The sequence below is a fragment of the Acartia tonsa genome, chromosome 14, assembly GCF_053477335.1.
Source record: "Acartia tonsa isolate MP-2025a chromosome 14, ASM5347733v1, whole genome shotgun sequence".
Lineage (NCBI taxonomy): Eukaryota > Metazoa > Arthropoda > Copepoda > Calanoida > Acartiidae > Acartia > Acartia tonsa.
The window spans coordinates 29,385,000-29,406,158 of NC_137273.1; the positions used below are offsets into that span (position 1 = coordinate 29,385,000).

A 21,159-nucleotide genomic window follows, 5' to 3' on the forward strand; every position below is an offset into this window, starting at 1 on the left:
GTACATTTAGTTTGGCGGCTGCAGCAATCAAAACCAAAATTTTCGCATATTGTCTAAAATACATTTTGTCATTGCTAACTCTGAAACAATATTAAAATTCAATTTAATACAACAATTCTATCAAAAAAGAGATGCAATTGCAAATTAGAAAATTTATTTCGTAACATGAAATTTAAATAAAATGCCTAATTTTAGAACAAACAAAAAATATAAATAAAAAAGGTTTTAGTCTCAAAATTAAACATATTTAATAAAAAGTTCATAAATCAAAGGCAAGGCATCGGAAACAATTTGTTAAATGCTATTATCTTCATTTCCTTCCCTTTTTCTTCTTGCCATGACCTCCAGTTGCGGCGGCTGGCTGAGCGGCAGCTGCTGGCTGCATCTGTCCTCCATACAGGGCCCAGGGGTTGGTCTCGATAGCTAAAAAATAAATATTATACCTAGTCAGAATGTCCGGACTTTGTTGTGAATAATCCTGTTTTAAAAGTAACAGGATATTTGTGTGTGTGTGTGTCTTTCTGTCCAAAGAACCTTGCTAACCATTGAATATATATCGTTCTCCCGGGTCCTAGGAAGGTTTATAACTATTTTTGGGTTAGTTACCTCCACCCTCCCCAGAGAAATCGCCCCTATTTTTTCTGTGCATTAAAATCTCGCTAAACACAAGATTAATTGAGTTCTTTCTTTTAGGTAAGCTTTAAATAGATCCCAAGATAATTTGAGCCAACTTTAATAGGTATCTAAAATTATATTCTAGGGTGGTTTTATACTATTTTTTGATCAAAATCTCTTTTTCCAATATGGAGCCCCTATTTTCTAGGAGCGTAGCCGCTAGTGAATAAAAAAGTGAAGTAAACTAAAAAAAAATTGTAATCATAAGTGACGCAGCAATTATAACTTTACTACATAAATGAATTGAATATAGAATTCGTGGATATTGTGAATTTTTCGTCAATTTGGGTTACAAATATAGTCCTTAGATATTGGACATTAAATTCTTCCGTGGCCGGGGGATGTTGTGGGGGGTTTCGTTACATTAGCCAGCTGGGAGAAATATTTCATCAATATTAGCATCCCTCACAATATTCACATACATATATTCATTACTACATATAAAACTATTCTTACGTTTAGGATTTGTTCTTGACTTGAGCTCAGGTATCTTCTCAGCAATGAACAGCATAATAGAGTCCCTAAAACATTCAATAAGTTGTTTTATTTTCTGGGAAGCTTAGTATATTTGTCTGGTTTAAAGCCTTATTTAAAAGAAAGGTTAAAGTTTGGAGTATCCAGAATCATTATATATGCATTCCAATTAGTCATAGGGTTGTCATATTGGGCATTGTTTTTGATAACGGGCCGCCCAATTCGCCAAAAGGGTTTTGGGCGGGTTTTCGGCGCCCAAAAGGGATTTTGGGCACCCTTTTCGGCAAATGTCGTAAAAAGCATATAAAAAGGTTATGAAATAGCCTAAAAACATACCGAGACTTGTTATTTCAAATAAAATAGCCTATAACCATCTCAGGACCTATAAAAGCTCCACTGGAAAGGTAAACCATATCGGTTCAGCGGTTAGCGAAATCCTTCTCTAGATACAAAAAAGCTTACTAATTTATATAATAGTTAATATCACCCAAAAAAAATAGGCCCGCCCTCACCTCCTCTTTTTTCACTCACCCCATCCCCTTTTTTCAACCCCCAAAACGGGGGGTGCCCAAATATGCCCAAAAAGGATCGATAAAGGGCGGCCCAAAACCACCCGCCCAAAAGCGCCTGCCCAAAACCGCCCGCCCGATTTGACAACCCTGACTGTAACTATACTGGTACCCAAAGTTTTTAATAAATCAAATTGTTCATTTTTTAGCTTAAAAAACTTTAGGTACTTTTATTAAATCTTGATAGGTTGATTCTTTAAATTGAGTGTCAAAACTCCTCAACAAATAGTTTTGATCAAAAGAATGGACACTTTCTTTCATTTTCCTATCCCTGGAGAAAACAAACACTATACCGTAAATTATACTGGTACCCAAAGCTTTATAATCAAGTTGTTAATTGCGTTAGCTTAATAACTTTGGGTACTTTTAATAAATCTTGATTTGTTGGTAAAAACTGCTGACCAGTGTCCAAACTTTTCAACAATAAGTTAATCAACGGTACCGGTTGTATACCAATTTATAGTCCATCCATTGTGTCTTATCCCTTAATATCCCTGAAAAGCCTTACCTAGTTTGGAATTCAGGCTTTACAAACTCTCCTTCCTTGTCTTTCAAATGAACACGGAATCTTCCTACAAAAAAAAACAAGGATGACAACATCCATAAAAGCGAACCTATGAAACGATAGGAAAAACGAACATTAACACTTGTAGAGTGTTTGAACTGATTAATCAGAATATATAAATGTAAAAGTCGAAAAAAAAATTGTTAGAAAATTTGTTAAAAACTGCTGAAATACAGGATAATGTTTAGGGACATACTTACATTTTAGGACTTGATTATACAGATGCTTAGCTTATAACATTGTTCTTTGTTGTCCCAGGAATCAGTTTTTAAAAAATCAGATCCATCGGATAATAATATCACATACAGATTTGTTGTTAAAAAAGTTAAAAATCGACTTGTTTTTATATGGACCTAGGGACATTCTAGTATTGATTATAGAGCTGCTACGCTTTCTAAATTATACCTACTACTACTACAGGAATCACCATGCAAAGTTTGAAATCTATAGGACAACTCTGACATGCCTAAATTAACGAAAAGAGCTATCCGTTCCGGACGGACCGAACCTAATTATAGAAAAGCTTCGCTTTTAAAACGAAACATGTTAAATTATCAAGAAACTACGAACAAACGGACGGACAAAAATCCGTAAAGGTTCACTGAACAAAAATAGGCAGATCAAGTTTTTATGTTTTAACTTTAGAAATCAAATCTTCTTTGTTGATCCAATACAAACGAACATACAAACAAAGTGAACCATAAAAAAGATGCTGAACAATCGAAGAAATCTATGAAAAAAATCATAGGTCTTTTATACCAGCCGAGAAAATCTCATTTTTCAAAATAGCCACCAAATGCATTACAGTCGGACCGACACACATTAGCAGATATTAAAATGAAAAATAAGATTTATACAAAACTGGTATTTATTCTTTTGATTTAAACCAGATGGGACATTAATTTTTGAAGCCATACTGGAATGTTTATTTCTCGCTTCATATTATAAGCAGCTTTCCGCTGATATAATAAGTACAATTATAAGATCAAAACCAGTTTTTTAGCCCCGAGAAAAGTGTTTCATAAATCCTACCAATATAGGGAGGCTCCTTCCTTCTTTCTCTCGAGTAGAATTTCCTCTCCAGAATATAATCAAACTTCGCCTCATCCAAAACCATCTTAATCTCCTAAAAAGAGATCAACTTTCCTCAATTATGCATCAGAAACATCGTTTACTTGAAAAGCAAGACTGGCGCACTGACAGACCAAGTAAGCTACATTCTGGATGTTTATTTGTAGAGAAAAGGGGGATGTGGAAAATAACCATTTGGGCAGGGGGGGGGGGGGGGGTTTACTCGAGAACCCTTAGAGCTAGAGGGAGCTAATTTTGAATATAAGCTTCTATGGGGCCAAAGTTACTTTTAAAATTATCGTCGACCCCCCCCTAGATATACCACACTTTTCTGGGATCTTGCTGAGTCAAGTATCAACTGTTGGGAATATCAAAGGATGACTCCATGCAAAATTTAAGCCGGATCCGGCCAAAACCGGCCGTGAATTTTATGAAAAACCGTTTTTTTCCGGTTTTTAGGGGGTATCTGTAAATCGATTCAGCTGGAGCAAAACTGGTTAGAGGTACAAAAATTTGTACTTCACATGAAATTTAGCCAATGCAATTGCCTACAAAAATGTACTTCATCATCAACTTGATTGGACAACTCTTTCCCCTCCTAAATGTCCATTAAAACCTCGGAAACGGCAAAAATCGCCAAAAATCACGCCTTCGGCGGCAAATAACGGCTAAACGGTCAGCCGGAGGCGAATGAAACATAAATAAAGAAATGTCTGCCTCAAAAAGTTGTTCAACATCAAAGAGATGCTTGAAGTCTCTAAAACGACTCCTTCCCCTCCTTTCAGGGGAAAAACTGAAAAAACGTGATTTTCAAAAGTATGCCCACTTCGTGGGTGTGGGGGGCACTGAACCCGTCACCCCAGGGTCACCAAATATAAAGTCTAGGCGGCCCACAATGCTGAATTTTCACCAAGTGAAGGTCTTGTGTCATTATCTCTTATGAGAAAAAAGTTATTAATTAATTAAAATTTCAAATTGTGATTTTTTGATGGATTTCTTTGATGAAATGACAGGCCGGTCAATTTTTAGGCCATTTTTTTGCGGTTTTGGGCCGTCACACCCAAACGGTTTGAGAAATTCTCACGGGACCTTTTGCCCGACCTAAGCCTGGTTATTAGTAAGGTCTAAGAAAAAAAAATCCCGGATTGGATGAAGCACGACGTTGCTGCGCGCCGTCAAAAATCGCTGGTCGGCTCATTTTGCCCCCTCAAACCCTCACCTCGTGCCATTTTTCTGTGTAAAGATTATAATTATAATCTTTTGCGTAAGTCTGTTTTTTTTTCCTAGACCTCACAAATAACCAAACTTAGGTTGGGCAAAAGGTCCTGTGAGATTATCTCAAACCGTTTGGGCGTGACGGCCCAAAAACCGCAAAAAATGGCCTAAAAATTGACCGGCCTGTCATTTCATCAAAGAAATCCATCAAAAAATCACAATTTGAAATTTTAATTAATTAATAACTTTTTTCTCATAAGAGATAATGACACAAGACCTTCACTTGGTGAAAATTCAGCATTGTGGGCCGCCTAGACTTTATATTTGGTGACCTTGGGGTGACGGGTTCAGTGCCCCCCACACCCACGAAGTGGGCATACTTTTGAAAATCACGTTTTTTCAGTTTTTCCCCTTAAAGGAGGGGAAGGAGTCGTTTTAGAGACTTCAAGCATCTCTTTGATGTTGAACAACTTTTTGAGGCAGACATTTCTTTATTTATGTTTCATTCGCCTCCGGCTGACCGTTTAGCCGTTATTTGCCGCCGAAGGCGTGATTTTTGGCGATTTTTGCCGTTTCCGAGGTTTTAATGGACATTTAGGAGGGGAAAGAGTTGTCCAATCAAGTTGATGATGAAGTACATTTTTGTAGGCAATTGCATTGGCTAAATTTCATGTGAAGTACAAATTTTTGTACCTCTAACCGGTTTTGCTCCAGCTGAATCGATTTACAGATACCTCCTAAAAACCGGAAAAAACCGGTTTTTCATAAAATTCACGGCCTGTTTTGGCCGGATCCGGCTCAAATTTTGCATGGAGTCATCCTTTGATATTCCCAACAGTTGATACTTGACTCAGCAAGATCCCAGAAAAGTGTGGTATATCTACCCCCCCCCCCCCAAATTTTTTTTTTTTGGGGGGGGGGCGGGTGGATTATACTATAGGGTGTTTCTCATAAACGACTTGAGATAAAATGAGCAAACCTTGGGATACAAGTTTTGTAGGCCTATATTTGATTTTAGAATTATCGTTGACCACCCACCCACCCCAAAACCCCTAATTTGGGGGGGGGGGGGGGAAGGCGGGTGAATTATACTATAGGGTGTTTCTCATAAACGACTTGAGATAAATGGAGCAAACCTTGGGATACAAGTTTTGTAGGCCTATATTTGATTTTAGAATTATCGTTGACCACCCACCCACCCCAAAACCCCTAATTTGGGGGGGGGGGGGGGCGGGTGAATTATACTATAGGGTGTTTCTCATAAACGACTTGAGATAAATGGAGCAAACCTTAGGATACAAGTTTTGTAGGCCTATATTTGATTTTATAATTATCGTTGACCACCCACTCACCCCCAAACCCCTAATTTTGGGGGGGGGGTGGATTATACTATAGGGTGTTTCTCATAATCGACTTGCAGCAATTTTATTTTGGGTGCTACTCCCTTAGTTTTAGAGATAATTGGATGAAATCTTTTGGGCTGGGTCACTAATTACCCCAACTATTGGTATCTTTAAAAAAAACGGCTGCGAGACCGCCGCTCCCGCCGCCCACCGCCATTTACAGCTGCCACCAAAAAAAATTTTTTTATTGCATTTCTCGCCGAATTAGGCAATTTAGAATCATTTGAGACTATGTTATTTTTTTCAAAAATTTTTCGCCTTACAAGCAACCCTGTTGGGAATTTAGTAATTTTTTTCAAATTCTAATTCTAAAAGATACCAATAGTTGGGGTAATTAGTGACCCAGCCCAAAAGATTTCATCCAATTATCTCTAAAACTAAGGGAGTAGCACCCAAAATAAAAGTCGAAACAAAATTGTAAGTAAAGGGGGGGGGGGGGGGGGAAATGTGGTGACTCGTCACACGACATACCAGCAATTTTATTTTGGGTGCTACTCCCTTAGTTTTAGAGATAATTGGATGAAATCTTTTTGGCTGGGTCACTAATTACCCCAACTATTGGTATCTTTAAAAAAAAACGGCTGCGTGACCGCCGCTCCCGCCGCCCGCCGCCGTTTACCGCCGCCACCAAAAATATTTTTTTATTGCATTTCTCGCCGAATTAGGGAATTTGGAATCATTTGAGACCATGTTATTTTTTTCAAAAATTTTTTGCCTTACAAGCAACCCTGCGAGGGATTTAGTCATTTTTTTCAAATTCTCGAAAAAAATAACATGGTCTCAAATGATTCTAAATTGCCTAATTCGGCGAGAAATGCAATAAAATTTTTTTTTTGGTGGCGGCTGTAAACGGTGGCGGGCGGCGGGAGCGGCGGTCCCGCCGCCGTTTATTTTTAAAAAGATACCAATAGTAGGGGTAATTAGTGACCCAGCCCAATCCATCAAATTATCTCTAAAACTAAGGGAGTAGCACCCAAAATAAAATTGCTGGTATGTCGTGTGACGAGTCACCACATTTCCCCCCCCCCCTTTACTTACAATTTTGTTTCGACTTTTATTTTGGGTGCTACTCCCTTAGTTTTAGAGATAATTGGATGAAATCTTTTGGGCTGGGTCACTAATTACCCCAACTATTGGTATCTTTAAAAAAAAAACGGCGGCGGGACCGCCGCTCCCGCCGCCGTTTACTGCCGCCACCAAAAAAAAAATTTTTATTGCATTCCATTGAAAAAAATAACATGGTCTCAAATGATTCCAAATTCCCTAATTCGGCGAGAAATGCAATAAAAAATTTTTTTTTGGTGGCGGCGGTAAACGGCGGCGGGCGGCGGGAGCGGCGGTCCCGCCGCCGTTTTTTTTAAAGATACCAATAGTTGGGATAATTAGTGACCCAGCCCAAAAGATTTCATCCAATTATCTCTAAAACTAAGGGAGTAACACCCAAAATAAAATTGCTGGTATGTCGTGTGACGAGTCACCACATTTCCCCCCCCCCCCTTTACCTACAATTTTGTTTCGACTTTTATTTTGGGTGCTACTCCCTTAGTTTTAGAGATAATTGGATGAAATCTTTTGGGCTGGGTCACTAATTACCCCAACTATTGGTATCTGTAAAAAAAACGGCGGCGGGACCGCCGCTCCTGCCGCCTGCCGCCGTTTACAGCCGCCACCAAAAAAAATTTTTTATTGCATTTCTCGCCGAATTAGGCAATTTGGAATCATTTGAGACCATGTTATTTTTTTCGAGAATTTGAAAAAAATAATATGGTCTCAAATGATTCCAAATTGCCTAATTCGGCGAGAAATGCAATAAAAAAAAAAATTTGGTGGTCTCGCAGCCGTTTTTTTTTTTAAAGATACCAATAGTTGGGGTAATTAGTGACCCAGCCCAAAAGATTTTATCGAATTATCTCTAAAACTAAGGGAGTAGCACCCAAAATAAAATTGCTGGTATGTCGTGTGACGAGTCTCCACATTCCCCCCCCCCCCCTTTACTTACAATTTTGTTTCGACTTTTATTTTGGGTGCTACTCCCTTAGTTTTAGAGATAATTGGATGAAATCTTTTGGGCTGGGTCACTAATTACCCCAACTATTGGTATCTGTAAAAAAAACGGCGGCGGGACCGCCGCTCCTGCCGCCGTTTACAGCCGCCACCAAAAAAATTTTTTTATTGCATTTCTCGCCGAATTAGGCAATTTGGAATCATTTGAGACCATGTTATTTTTTTCGAGAATTTGAAAAAAATGACTAAATCCCCCGCAGGGTTGCTTGTAAGGCGAAAAATTTTTGAAAAAAATAATATGGTCTCAAATGATTCCAAATTGCCTAATTCGGCGAGAAATGCAATAAAAAAAAAAATTTGGTGGCGGCGGTAAACGGCGGCGGTCTCGCAGCCGTTTTTTTTTAAAGATACCAATAGTTGGGGTAATTAGTGACCCAGCCCAAAAGATTTTATCGAATTATCTCTAAAACTAAGGGAGTAGCACCCAAAATAAAATTGCTGGTATGTCGTGTGACGAGTCTCCACATTCCCCCCCCCCCCTTTACTTACAATTTTGTTTCGACTTTTATTTTGGGTGCTACTCCCTTAGTTTTAGAGATAATTGGATGAAATCTTTTGGGCTGGGTCACTAATTACCCCAACTATTGGTATCTTTTAAAAAAAAACGGCGGCGGGACCGCCGCTCCTGCCGCCGTTTACAGCCGCCACCAAAAAAATTTTTTTATTGCATTTCTCGCTGAATTAGGCAATTTGGAATCATTTGAGACCATGTTATTTTTTTCGAGAATTTGAAAAAAATGACTAAATCCCCCGCAAATTGCCTAATTTGTCAAGAAATGCAATAAAAAAAAATTTTTGGTGGCGGCGGTAAACGGCGGTCTCGCAGCCGTTTTTTTAAAGATACCAATAGTTGGGGTAATTAGTGACCCAGCCCAAAAGATTTCATCCAATTATCTCTAAAACTAAGGGAGTAGCACCCAAAATAAAATTGCTGCAAGTCGTTTATGAGAAACACCCTATAGTATAATCCACCCGCCCCCCACCCCCCCAATTAGGGGTTTGGGGGTGAGTGGGTGGTCAACGATAATTATAAAATCAAATATAGGCCTACAAAACTTGTATCCTAAGGTTTGCTCCATTTATCTCAAGTCGTTTATGAGAAACACCCTATAGTATAATTCACCTGCCCCCCCCCCCCCAAATTAGGGGTTTTGGGGTGGGTGGGTGGTCAACAATAATTCTAAAATCAAATATAGGCCTACAAAACTTGTATCCTAAGGTTTGCTCCATTTATCTCAAGTCGTTTATGAGAAACACCCTATAGTATAATTCACCCGCCCCCCCCCCCAAATTAGGGGTTTTGGGGTGGGTGGGTGGTCAACGATAATTCTAAAATCAAATATAGGCCTACAAAACTTGTATCCCAAGGTTTGCTCCATTTAACTTAAGTCGTTTATGAGAAACATCCTATAATATAATCAACCCGCCCCCCCCCCCAAAAAAAAATTTTTTTGGGGGGGGTCGACGATAATTTTAAAAGTAACTTTGGCCCCATAGAAGCTTATATCCAAAATTAGCTCCCTCTAGCTCTAAGGGTTCTCGAGTAAACCCCCCCCCCCCCCCTGCCCAAATGGTTATTTTCCACATCCCCCTTTAACTTTTATAGTAGCTGAGTAAATAATTTTTATCCTTAAAGGCACGCATACAAAGACTGACTGGCGAAGCAATTGAAATAACAGCTCACCTTTAAATTACGGAATTAAAGGCCTTTAATTAGCATTAGTAATTTTAACATAGGTGGTAAAAACGTCTATACTCTAACCCACCAGGACGTCAAAGGGGTGTTAACCATCACACAGCCGTCAAGATTTATAGAAATAAATTAGATTTACCCCTCGAGTACATTTTTTGGGGAGCGGGGCATAAAAACATCTTCTATCCATATTTTTTACCCCCTTCTCGAAAATAAAAAAGATTGCACGTCTATGAACTCCCTCGCACCCTTCTATGAACTCCCTCGCACCCTTCTATGAACTCCCTCGCACCCTTCTATGAACTCCCTTGCACCCTTCTATGAACTCCCTCGCACCCTTTTATGAGCAACCCTCCCCCCCCCCCCCCAACTTAAAATTACTATGCTAACCTCATAAGTTGGGGTATCGATGGCTTTTTCAGCGGGAATCCTTCTACCATCCTAAAAAAGATAATAAAATGCAAAAAAAAATCAAGATCTCACTTTCGCTCATTACAAAGTAAAAAGCTATTAAAAACAACCATTCGAAATAAATAAATAAATATAGAATTATGTCCATCTGCCTGTCTGTTTGTTATGCTTTTCTTCCTATGCTGTGCTGTTTTATTCTCATATTTAAGAGATACCTTTTTCAGATAATGCAGGGATCTTATAGGATAAGACAATGAAGGATAAAATGATGTAAACCATCAATTATGATAAACACAATTGCCCCTTTTGAAGATAAATAGACTAAAACCAAATTACGAAACAATAAATAGGGTCAAGCGGGGCATTAACCGGTATGGGGCATTACCGGTTATTTTTTTTACCCACCTTTAGAAAATGACATTTTTCTCCATGTTCTAATCGACTAACAGAAAAAAAAACACAAAAGCAAATTTGTTCCTTATTAAATTGCTTACAAAAAAGTATAAAATGAAATTTTTGTGAGATGAATTTTAAGGGTACTTTTTGGGTCTCAAAGTCGGACGAAAATTTTTTTTTTCCAAAAATTTTTTCACCTAGGTGTATAAAGATCGACATACACAAAAATTGGTAAGACCTAGAACTGATCCGTAAAAACCTTTTGAACTAAGAATTGCCCGCTCTTTCCAAATCCGTTGAGAGCTTAAATGTAGAGTTAATATTTTGGATCTACTGCAGTTCATGGTAAAATATTGCTGGTAACGAATGCTTCCTGGTTCCTGGCAATATTACAAGATTCCTGGATCCAGCAGCACGCAAATTCCCCTAAATTCTAGGTTCCTAGGTTCTAGCTGGCAATCTGCAAATTTTTTCAAATTACCAGCAATGACAGAAGAATACTGGCTTACAGGAGTTTTTACCCCATACCCTTTTTCACAATTTCTTAGGGGGTAAACAGCAACAATTAATAAGGGACAGTAATTTTAATTATTTTATGTGCATTCCTAATGGAGGTGGGGGAAGGATTTAAGAGAGTGGATCTTTACCTTTAAATTTAACTGTTTCTATCTTAATATCCACTTTCGCGCCAAAATTTGGGCAGTCCTCTTTATTTTTATAATATATTAAGAAGGGGGAAGGGGAGATACAAAACTTAATGCAAAACTTAATACTAACCCCTGTAACCTAAAATAACCTAATTATAAAAAAGTGCCGCGGCCATGTTTGATGGTTTAGTTAGAGGGGGGATTTTTATTTTAAATAATTCTATTCCCTTCCCTTTTTAGACTTCCCAATCAACTAAAATAGTTAAAAACCTTCCCAGGACCTATTACCCTTAAAGTTTTTCCTGACTACTTTTATATTGTTACTTTTTACGCCTACGTATTATTAACTGTTTATAAAAATCAGAAATACAGAATATTTATCATATTTGTCCCCCCCCCCCCCTTTCTAATTCATTATTTACATTTGATTAGTTTAAGGTTTTTAATTTACTATAAATTGTTGTAGAACGGAGCAAAATTTATACCTTATCCTAACTCCCCAAATTAGTACAGAGAAACACCACTACCCTCCCTCCCACATCAGACAAACATGCCACTTCGAGTAGAGTGAATTGTGGGGTAAGTGTAATAAAAGGGAAATATTGCTTTTTAACAGGAATATTTGAAACATGCCAGTAGCCAGGAATATGCATAAATTGCCAGCAACCAGGAAAGTTAAACATTGGTAGCTCCAGCAATATTACGTGTTATGCTAGATCCAGGAAGCTTCTAATGTTGCCAGGAAACAGGAAGCATTCGTTACCAGCAATATTTTACCATGAACTGCAGTAGATCCAATATTTTTTTCAAAAATGACCAAAGTTCGCGCGGGGTATTTTTCGGTAACGTCGAAAAAAAAAGTTCAAATTCGATTTTTAAGATCAATTTTCAGGTTTTCTTTGGTAAAATCTAAAATTCAATATGGACTTTTTAAGAATTAGGCCAAAAAGTGAATATAATAGGTTTTTTTATATAAAAAAATTAAATTTTATTTTTTAAGAAAATTTTTGTAAAAAAAACATCAAAATTTCTGGTCTTTTAAAAAAAATGATTTTTGACATAGAAATAGTCCGATCTTTATGAAAATTTTTGTGGATAATCCCTATAATCTATACTAATTATGATTATTTATGTTTGACTGGCCGTTTGGCCGTTTTTCATCGATTTTTTTTTTTTTGGTTGAAAAGACGTTACCCACTTTGCCCCACCATGGGGCATTTATCGGTAATTTCTTTGAGTCCAATTATGACAAACTTCTAAAAGTCCTAGGACAACGTCCTTTATGGACCTGATAGTCCTTTCCGTAAGCTTTCTAATGGTTTTGGTCCCATTTAAAAATATTAATATTTACCCCATTTTTTTTCCAAAAAAACCGAAAAAATTACCAGTTCAGCCCCGCCTCACCCTATGAAAATCAAATCTAGAAAATTCTAGTTTATATTTATTTTTGAACTTAATTATAGAAATATCAAATTAATTTTCAAAAGATATTTTTAATTTTTTTCTTGTTATTTTAATTAAAAATATAACAGAAAAGGGCTTCATTATTATATACCTATATTATTTAATATCTTATGAACTTATTTATAAGAAGGAAAGTGAAGAAAGTAAGGATTCCTCCTTTTAATCCAATAATTCATTAACAGTTTCTCAGTAAGCAGACATTCTTTCTTATACAGGGTGTTTTTTTTAATGGAACAAAAGTATTGCTTAATATAACCGACTTGCCATTGAAAGAAAATAATAATCTATATCTTAATTTCTTCAATGGGTTGGGGAGTTTTGTATAAGAAAAAAATGCTTGTCAATTTTCAACAAATAATGTCTTAAAAACCAGTTTTTCCAAAGTACATATTTTTGGAAGATTTTTGGATCATAACCAATTTAAAAAGTGTGCAAAAATGCGTACATTTTTAAAATTCAAATTGCACGGCTTTTGTTAATAGTAGAAAAATGTTATTTATATCGTTAGAATCGTTGTAAACCCTAGTTTTTGGGTGTTTAAGAACTATTTCTGTGCAACGTATAGTAAAGGAGCTAAGTGGTAAAATGTCCCAACTTACTTAAAACATTTCAACCTTCCTCACATTTTCCAACCTAAAGGGTGTGCAAAAAAAATGCGGACATTTTTTAAATTGAAATTGCGCGGCTTGTTTTAATAGTAGAAAAATGTTACGCATATCGTTAAAACCGCTAGAAAGTCTTTTATTTGGAAATATAAGAACGATTCCTCTGCTACGTATAGTTTAGGATCTATGTGGTAAAATGGCCCAACTGGCTAAAAATTTGACTTGCAAGTAAATCATTAAAGATTAAATTAAAGGGTATGCAAATGCAAATACGTACATTTTTAAATTCTAATTGCTCGGCTTGTGTTAATGGTAGAAAAATGTTTTGCATACCTATGGAATCACTATTAACTCTATTTTATGGAAATATAAGAACCATTCATATGCTGCGTATAATTTATGAGCTATGTGGTAGAATGTCCCAACTGACTTAAAACTCAAAAAAAAAATTTCCACTTTTCTGACATTTATCAATACAGCTCCTAACCTAAAAATAGCACAAAAATCGTACTTATCTTTCCAAAATATAGAGCTTATGACAATTCTAACGATATACATAGCATTTTTATACTATTCACACAAGCCGAGCAGTTTGAATTTTAAAAATGTCTGCATTTTTGCACACCCTTTTTTTTATCTTTAATGATTTACTCGCAAGTCAAGTTTTAAGTCAGTTGGGACATTCTACTACGTAGCTCCTAAACTATAAGTAGCACAGTAATGGTTTTTATATTTCCATAAAATAGACTTCATAGCGATTCTAATGGTATGCATAACGTTGTTCTACTATTAACACAAGGTTAACACAATTTGAATTTTAAAAAGGTACATATTTTTTTACATACTTTAATCTTTAATGATTTACTCGCAAGTCAAGTTTTAAGGCAGTTGGGACATTTTACCACATCGCTCCTAAACTATACCTAGCAGAGGAATCGTTTTTATATTTCCCAAAAGTAGACTTCCTAACGGTTCTAACGATATGCATAACATTTTTCTACTGTTAACACAAGCCGCGCAATCTAAATTTTAAAAATGTCCGCATTTTTTTTTGCACACCCTTTAGCTTCTATACCTAATACAAATAACATGAATATGATACATATATTTCCAAAAACTAGAGTTTATGAGAATTCTAACGGTATGCGTATTATTTTTCCACTATTAAAACAAGCCATACAATTTGATTTTTAAAAATATACGCATTTTGCACACTCTTTAAATTGGTCATGATCCAAAAATCTTCCAAAAATAGGTACTTTGGAAAAACCAGTTTTTAAGGCATAATTTGTTGAAAATCGATAAATATTTTTTTCTTATGTAAAACTCCCCAACCCAATGAAGAAATTAAGATATTGATAATTAATTTCTGTTAATGGCAAGTGGGTTACATTCAGCAATAGCTTTGTTCCATTAAAAAAAACACCCTGTATTATGAATACAGGGGGATTGGACAATGGATGATAAAATTATCTTTACTCTTGCACAAGGAAGAGGACATTGAACTGTAAATCATGGTAACAAAAGTTTTACAAAAGCAAAATTTCTCAATCGTTAATGTAAAAACTTTGGATACTTTTAAGAAATCTTTATTGGTTGTTACAAACAAGTTAAGTAGTGTAGAAACTAGGGTTGGCAATCAGAATCCAAATCCGGAATCCAGAATCCCGAATCCGCCGAATTTTGGAATCCAGAATCCGAATCCATTTTTATAAAAAGTGGATTTGGATTCTTAATTATTTGGCTAAATTTAGCGTCTTGAGTTTTTTCTTTCACCCCCCCCCCCCCACCCTCTTTGAAGGCAAAGATCACCACCTCAACCCCCCCCCCCCATCTCTCCTCACACACACCACTAAGTGGAGATTAGAAAATATGAAAAAACGCAGCTTTAGATTCTTTCCAGTACCCGGTATAATTTAATCTCCTAATTTATTTATTTTTCAAAGCCGTTTAAAATGTTGCTAGAATCTGGACTCCGTCAAAAAAAAATAAGAATCCGGAATCCGCGGAGAATCCGTTTTATTTTTGCACAGATTCTTGTAAGAATCTGAATCTGGTCTTAAATTTAGACGGATTGCCAACATTAGTAGAAACTTTTTTCCAATAGCTTTATTCTACAAAAGAGGTAATTTTGTTTATCCTGATTTGGAGATAAAATCAATCTACTGGCCATTGTCTTATCCCCTAAGATCCCTGGTAATATAGCATTGTCACTAGCACTTCAGCTACTCTATAACCATAATCCCCAAAAATATCATTTCTAAAACAAACTTGGGATGTGCACAGCAACTAAACAGGGAGTTGTGAAACCAATAGGGTGTGTAAAAAAGGGGAGGCAGGTCTTCCCAAATTTAATTCTAAGGTAGTGACACTCCTCTACAACTCACTACAAATTAATCTCAGATAGATAGATGGACGGATATCGTTATACTTTGTATTATACTAGCTGCTTCACCCCTGACATCTAGGGGCGAAGCCCTAAAAGGTATAAGGAAGTCCTCTCCTATATAAAATCCAAAACCCCACTTATTTGTTTTAGTTTACAAAAAGAAAAAATCCGGGAGGGGGAGAATTTTTTGCTTTTTTGAGGGGTCGTAGGTGACCCACCCCCCCAAGAAAATAGCCTAAAACCACCCCAGTAACAGTAGGTATATTCTTAGAAGAGTAGAACTCAATTGGTTCAGCGGTTAGTGGGATCTTAAGCTTCAAACAGACGGACAGACAGACATCGTTCTACTTTGTATTATAGATAAATCTAGGTAATTTGCTAGATGAAAAATATCTAAAAAAAACAAACTCATTAAATTTGACTTAACAACTTATGTAATACTAGGTATAAAGCTTAGTTTATTTTTAAGTCCGTAAACAAATAAGGCTTCGTTTTAATAAATACAACTTGTTATTATAGTTATCAACCTAATTCTTTTTGTAAACTCTCTTATATAATTGGATCTACCTGTAAAAAATTGAAAATTGAATTTTGGGACTTTCCTTCTAGGGACTAGTGGTGCAAAAGACCGCCCCAAACACTAAAATTTTAAGTTATGAGCTTATTTTTAAAAGTAACGAGCTGGTTTTTAAAATGGAAGCTTTTATTGCATAAATGAGTTGATTAGCCATCCCATATTAATTTTTGCACCTTACCTCTAGGGGCATGTAAGCTCAAAACTGTTTGTTCTCTTAGTAGATCCCCTTCCTATTTTAGTTTGGCATTTTAGGAAAGGAGAGAGAGGGGACAATGGGATGTTTATTGCATATTTTGCATAAGTTTTATATTTGTCGGCTTTACATCTTTGGGGACTTAATGGAGTTTTGATTGGTTGGTTTAATAAGTTGAGTGTATATACGTTTCAAACACTATTCTTTATATATAATTTTGCGTGTCATCATTAGGGATTTACATCAATTTATCGGCCATTAGATTCCTGATTTTAGGATGTTGTCATCCTTGTTTTGTTACATTTCAGATTCATGTTATACTAAATCTAATTATTTATGTCTTTTTCTTTTCTTTTGAGAGAACTTGTTAATAAGATGAATAAGACTTATCTATTAAAAATATTTTGGTATTTTTTCCAATTTTTTTATCATTCACTAGCGGCTACGCACCTACAAGCCTCTAGGGGTACTTAGGCTGGGTGGAGAAAAGTCAACCCATCCCCCTCCCATTTCCAATTTGAGTTTTAAAAAGAAAAGTAAAAAAAATTATAATTTTGTTTTGGGGGGAGGAAAAAATTCATTTTTCTACTGGGAAAGTGGAGATAACCTCCCACAAAATAGTTAAAAACCTTTGCTGTACCTATAAGAAGCTTCACTGTAAATGAGAACCAGACAAAAAAGCTTACTACTTTACATAAAGTCCATTTAAGAGGACATAGGCCCTATGATGGTTTAAGGTTTTTATTTATTTTTAGATTTAAGTCTTAGTCCTAAGGCTATTATTATGTCCTTATTTAACCGTTCGAATACAGGCGAACTAGTAATGGAATACAATGGATTTTTTCAACAAATGCAAATAATATTTGTTATATCTTCTTTTTAAAAAGTATTTTTAAAAGGATTGTTTGTAGTTTCCCCCCTATCGTACTTGGACCACAAATAAACTTTGAAATAAACGTAGCTCATTGCTGGCTAGGTTAGGTTAAGTCGTTTTTAAAATAAAATAACGGCTACATCTTTGACTCGGCAAAATATGGCGGCTCCCGGCTCTGGAACCCTGTAAGAAATTCTCGCATACCCTAATAAAATTAACTCCCAGCTGGCTAATTTGTACCTTAATGGATTTCTTGCTGTTGAGGTATGCTGGATAGATACAGATCCATCTCTCTGGCTCATCATGGCTCCGGTTCTCATTCCAGGGACCTATAGATAGATAGATAAATACTAGTTAGCTGGCTAGCAAGATAGATAGATACAGATCAATCTCTCTGGCTCATCATGGCTCCGGTTCTCATTTCAGGGACCTACAGATAAATAGATAGATAGATAATAGTTATGAAAAAAATGCACCATTTCTTAAGGATAGATAGATATAGAAATTTTCATCTTTTTCTTTTCATAACTAAGATTGAAAGTTGAGGATCGACTTCTCCTCTTCCCCACCTAATTACCTCCATTGAAAAAAATGGCTATAAAATACGTAGATTTTGTGAATGGGGAATTTTTCGTCAATGGGTTGCTAATATAATTTACTTGGTTATTATCTAATACATTCCTATATAGTTTAAGGATATCGTTATATTAGTCAGCTGGAAAAAACATTTTATTAGGGTGTGCAAGAATCTCTGACAATATCCACTTATTCTATATCCATTATTAGCGGCTACACCCCCTAGAGGCCTCTAGGGGCACTTGAGGAGGAGAGAGTCGAATTTAATAACCCAATTTCTTATTTTAGAATTCAAAAGAAAAAGTAAAATTTTTTTTTTTTTTGGAGAGCGGTGCCCCCCACCCCTCATTTTTAATTTTAGATAAAAAAAATCATTTTTTTTGGGGGGGGGGTGGGGGATTTTTCGTTTTTTGGGGGGGTTAGGGGTTTCCCACCCCCCAAGAAAATAGTTATAAACCTTCCCGGGACCTATGAGAAGCTAACCTGTAAAGGAGAACCCGATCGGTTTAGCGGTTAGCGAGATCCTTCGGTACAGACACACGCACAGACAAACATCCTGTACCTTTAGTATAAGGATAAAAAAAGAGCTTACCTAGTCTTGGTATCTGCCTGTGTTGATAGTGAGGGTGTCCGGGTGCTACATATCCTGGCCCTACAACAAATAAATACAATAAAGTTATATTTTTCTCCCCCTCCCCTTTCCCCTCCTAGTCTTGGTATCTGCTTGTGTTGATAGTGAGGGTGTCCGGGTGCTACATATCCTGGCCCTACAACAAATAAATACAATAAAGTTATATTTTTCTCCCCCTCCCCTTTCCCCTCCTAGTCTTGGTATCTGCCTGTGTTGATTGGTGGATGGGGGGGGGGGGGAGGGGGGGTAACCACTGAACCGATTAGATTCTACTCTTAAGGGAATATACCTACTGGTCCTGTAGTGTTTTTAGGCTTTTTTCTTGGGGGTGGGACACCCACAATAAGAGATATAAGTTTTCCGGAATTGTAATGTAGGGAGTAAATTTGAAATCTGCATCAAATTTTAAGGATTTTTTATAAAATTCGTTTTTTGTATAATTCTTTATCTAAAAGCGGAAATACAAATTAAGTTAATTAATTTTGGCATTTGTGATTGGTGGATTTAAAAAATCTGCGCTCTGATTGGATGTCGTACATCATTCAACCAATTAGAGCGCAAGTAGTTTAAAATCCACCTATCCTATTGGTCAAAATTAATTAACTTAAAATGTATTTTCGTTTTTAGATAAAGAATTTTACAAAAAACGAATTTTATAAAAAATCCTTAAAATTTGATGCAGATTTCAAATCTACTCCCTACTTTTAAATTCCGGAAAACTTATATCTCTTAACCCACAACCCCCCCTAAAACAAAAAAAATACCCCTCATTTTTTTTAGGCAATTAATTTAAGATTAATGTAAAATTAATGGTCGCAGCACCAGAAGTATTTACTTAATATTTTTTTTTAAATTACCTTTTCGGGCAAAGCCCCTAGAGGCCAGGGTCGAAGCCGCTAGTATATTATAAAGCGGTCAAAAGCATACTAGCAATTATGTCATTAGTTACCAAATATTCATGGAAATGATTTAGATATCTGTTGAATTATTTTGGATAAAAGTAGGGTTGGCAATCCGAATCCGGAATCCGTCCAATTTTTTGACAATTTTGGAATATTTTACTAGCAGATTCGGATTGTTAATTGTTAGACAAAAATTACTTCTTGAGTTTTTTGGTCCGAATACCTATATATTTTAATTTTTAAGTCATTTTGGCCGATGTAGAGTCTAGAAATAGGAGAAAAGCTACTGTGAAAATATGAAAAAACGCAGCTTTTGATTCTTCCCAGTACCCGGTAAAATCCCTTAATTTAATTTTAAAAAGGCCTTTTAAAATATTGCTAGAATCCGGAATCCGTTTAATTTTTGGGTGGATTTTTGTAAGAATCCGAATCCTGTCCAAAATTTGGACGGATAGCAAACACTAGATAAAAGTATATCCCTTGTCCGTCCATGATTAATTTTTAATAATTGGGTTGATTTTGATGAAAATTCATTATTTTAGATCCAAAAATAAAACTTGATTAAAATTATGTTTAATTTTCATCAGAAGTTGATTACAAATTTGTTAAAAAGAAATAAAATATAATATAATCTTCTGATAAGTTTTTTGAAAAAATAGTTTGTTAATATATTATATTTATAATTTTAAAAGACGAGGATTTCTATAATCAGGGTCGGTCCGTCAATCCATAACGGTTATCTAATTCCGATTACTATGGCATGTTGTAATTGTCCTATCGATTTAAAACTTGACAATCCGATTCATGTAATAAATAGGAAAGAGTGAAAACTCTATAATCGTTACCAGAATGTTTCAGTTCTGACACCACAAATATTATTGTACATGTTGTCATCCTTTTTTAAATGAAAAGTATAAGCTTGGGAGATAATAAATATTCAACGCATCAATTACAGACAGCTTTCCACGGATATTAAAAAATATATGATAAACAGGTCTAACATTACTGGTAGATTATAATTTATGATTTTTAATGTAATATTCGTGGAAAATTGTCTTTACTATAATGCTATACGTAATTTTTCAGTATGGCTGAGTACCGGTTCTAATCTTGCTGATATTAATCGGTTACAAAGCCATACTGAAAACAAATTATATCCACTTTACCTGGCGCTACTCCCGCGATTGTAGCCATTTTTACACCCCTTTCAAAATCTGAAAAAAAATAGGGTGAGGCGGGGCATTACCGGTAATTTTTTCGGTTTTTTGAAAAAAAAATGGGGTAAATATTAATATTTTTAAATGGGACCAAGACCATTAGAAAGCTTACGGAAAGGACTATCAGGTCCTAATAGGACGTTATCCTAGGACTTTTAGAAGTTTGTCATAACTGGACTCAAAGAAATTACCGATAAATGCCCCATGGTGGGGCATTGTGGGTAACGTCTTTTCAACCTAAAAAAAATCGATGAAAAACGGCCAAACGGCCAGTCAAACATAAATAATCATAATTAGTATAGGTAATAGGGATTATCCACAAAAATTTTCATAAAGATCGGACTATTCCTTCTATGTCAAAAATCATTTTTTTTAAAAGACGAGAAATTTCGATTTTTTTTTTCACAAAAATTTTCTTTCAAAATAACATTAAATTTTTTTATATAAAAAAATCTGTTCTATTCACTTTTTGGCCTAATTCTTAAAAGCCCATATTGAATTTTAGATTTTACCAAAGAAAACCTGAAAATTGATCTTAAAAATCGAAT

The 21,159-nt window shown here is 35.8% G+C and overlaps 1 protein-coding gene across 1 annotated transcript; it reads right to left on the reverse strand.

Annotated features, from left to right (window-relative positions):
* Nucleotides 1–79: 79 nt before the first annotated feature.
* Srp19 (signal recognition particle 19) lies at nucleotides 80–20,613 on the reverse strand. Its single transcript, XM_080148845.1, has 8 exons — nucleotides 20,561–20,613; nucleotides 18,454–18,513; nucleotides 17,526–17,614; nucleotides 10,120–10,170; nucleotides 3,316–3,409; nucleotides 2,227–2,290; nucleotides 1,132–1,196; nucleotides 80–423 (listed from the first exon to the last, which is right to left on the reverse strand). Exons 1-8 carry the CDS (start codon nucleotides 20,586–20,588, stop codon nucleotides 311–313), a joined length of 564 nt encoding a protein of 187 aa, XP_080004971.1. The 5' UTR covers nucleotides 20,589–20,613; the 3' UTR covers nucleotides 80–310.
* Nucleotides 20,614–21,159: the final 546 nt, after the last annotated feature.

What these genes read in the sequence shown, in the direction of transcription:
- Srp19 (XM_080148845.1), bottom strand. Translation starts at nt 20,588, where the DNA reads ATGGCTACAATCGCGGGAGTAGCGCCAG. An exon ending in TCGATACCCCAACTTATGAG is followed by an intron (nt 3,410 to 10,119) that starts GTTAGCATAGTA and finishes ATCTCTTTTTAG; the next exon opens with GAGATTAAGATGGTTTTGGA. An exon ending in GTCAAGAACAAATCCTAAAC is followed by an intron (nt 424 to 1,131) that starts GTAAGAATAGTT and finishes TTTATTTTTTAG; the next exon opens with CTATCGAGACCAACCCCTGG.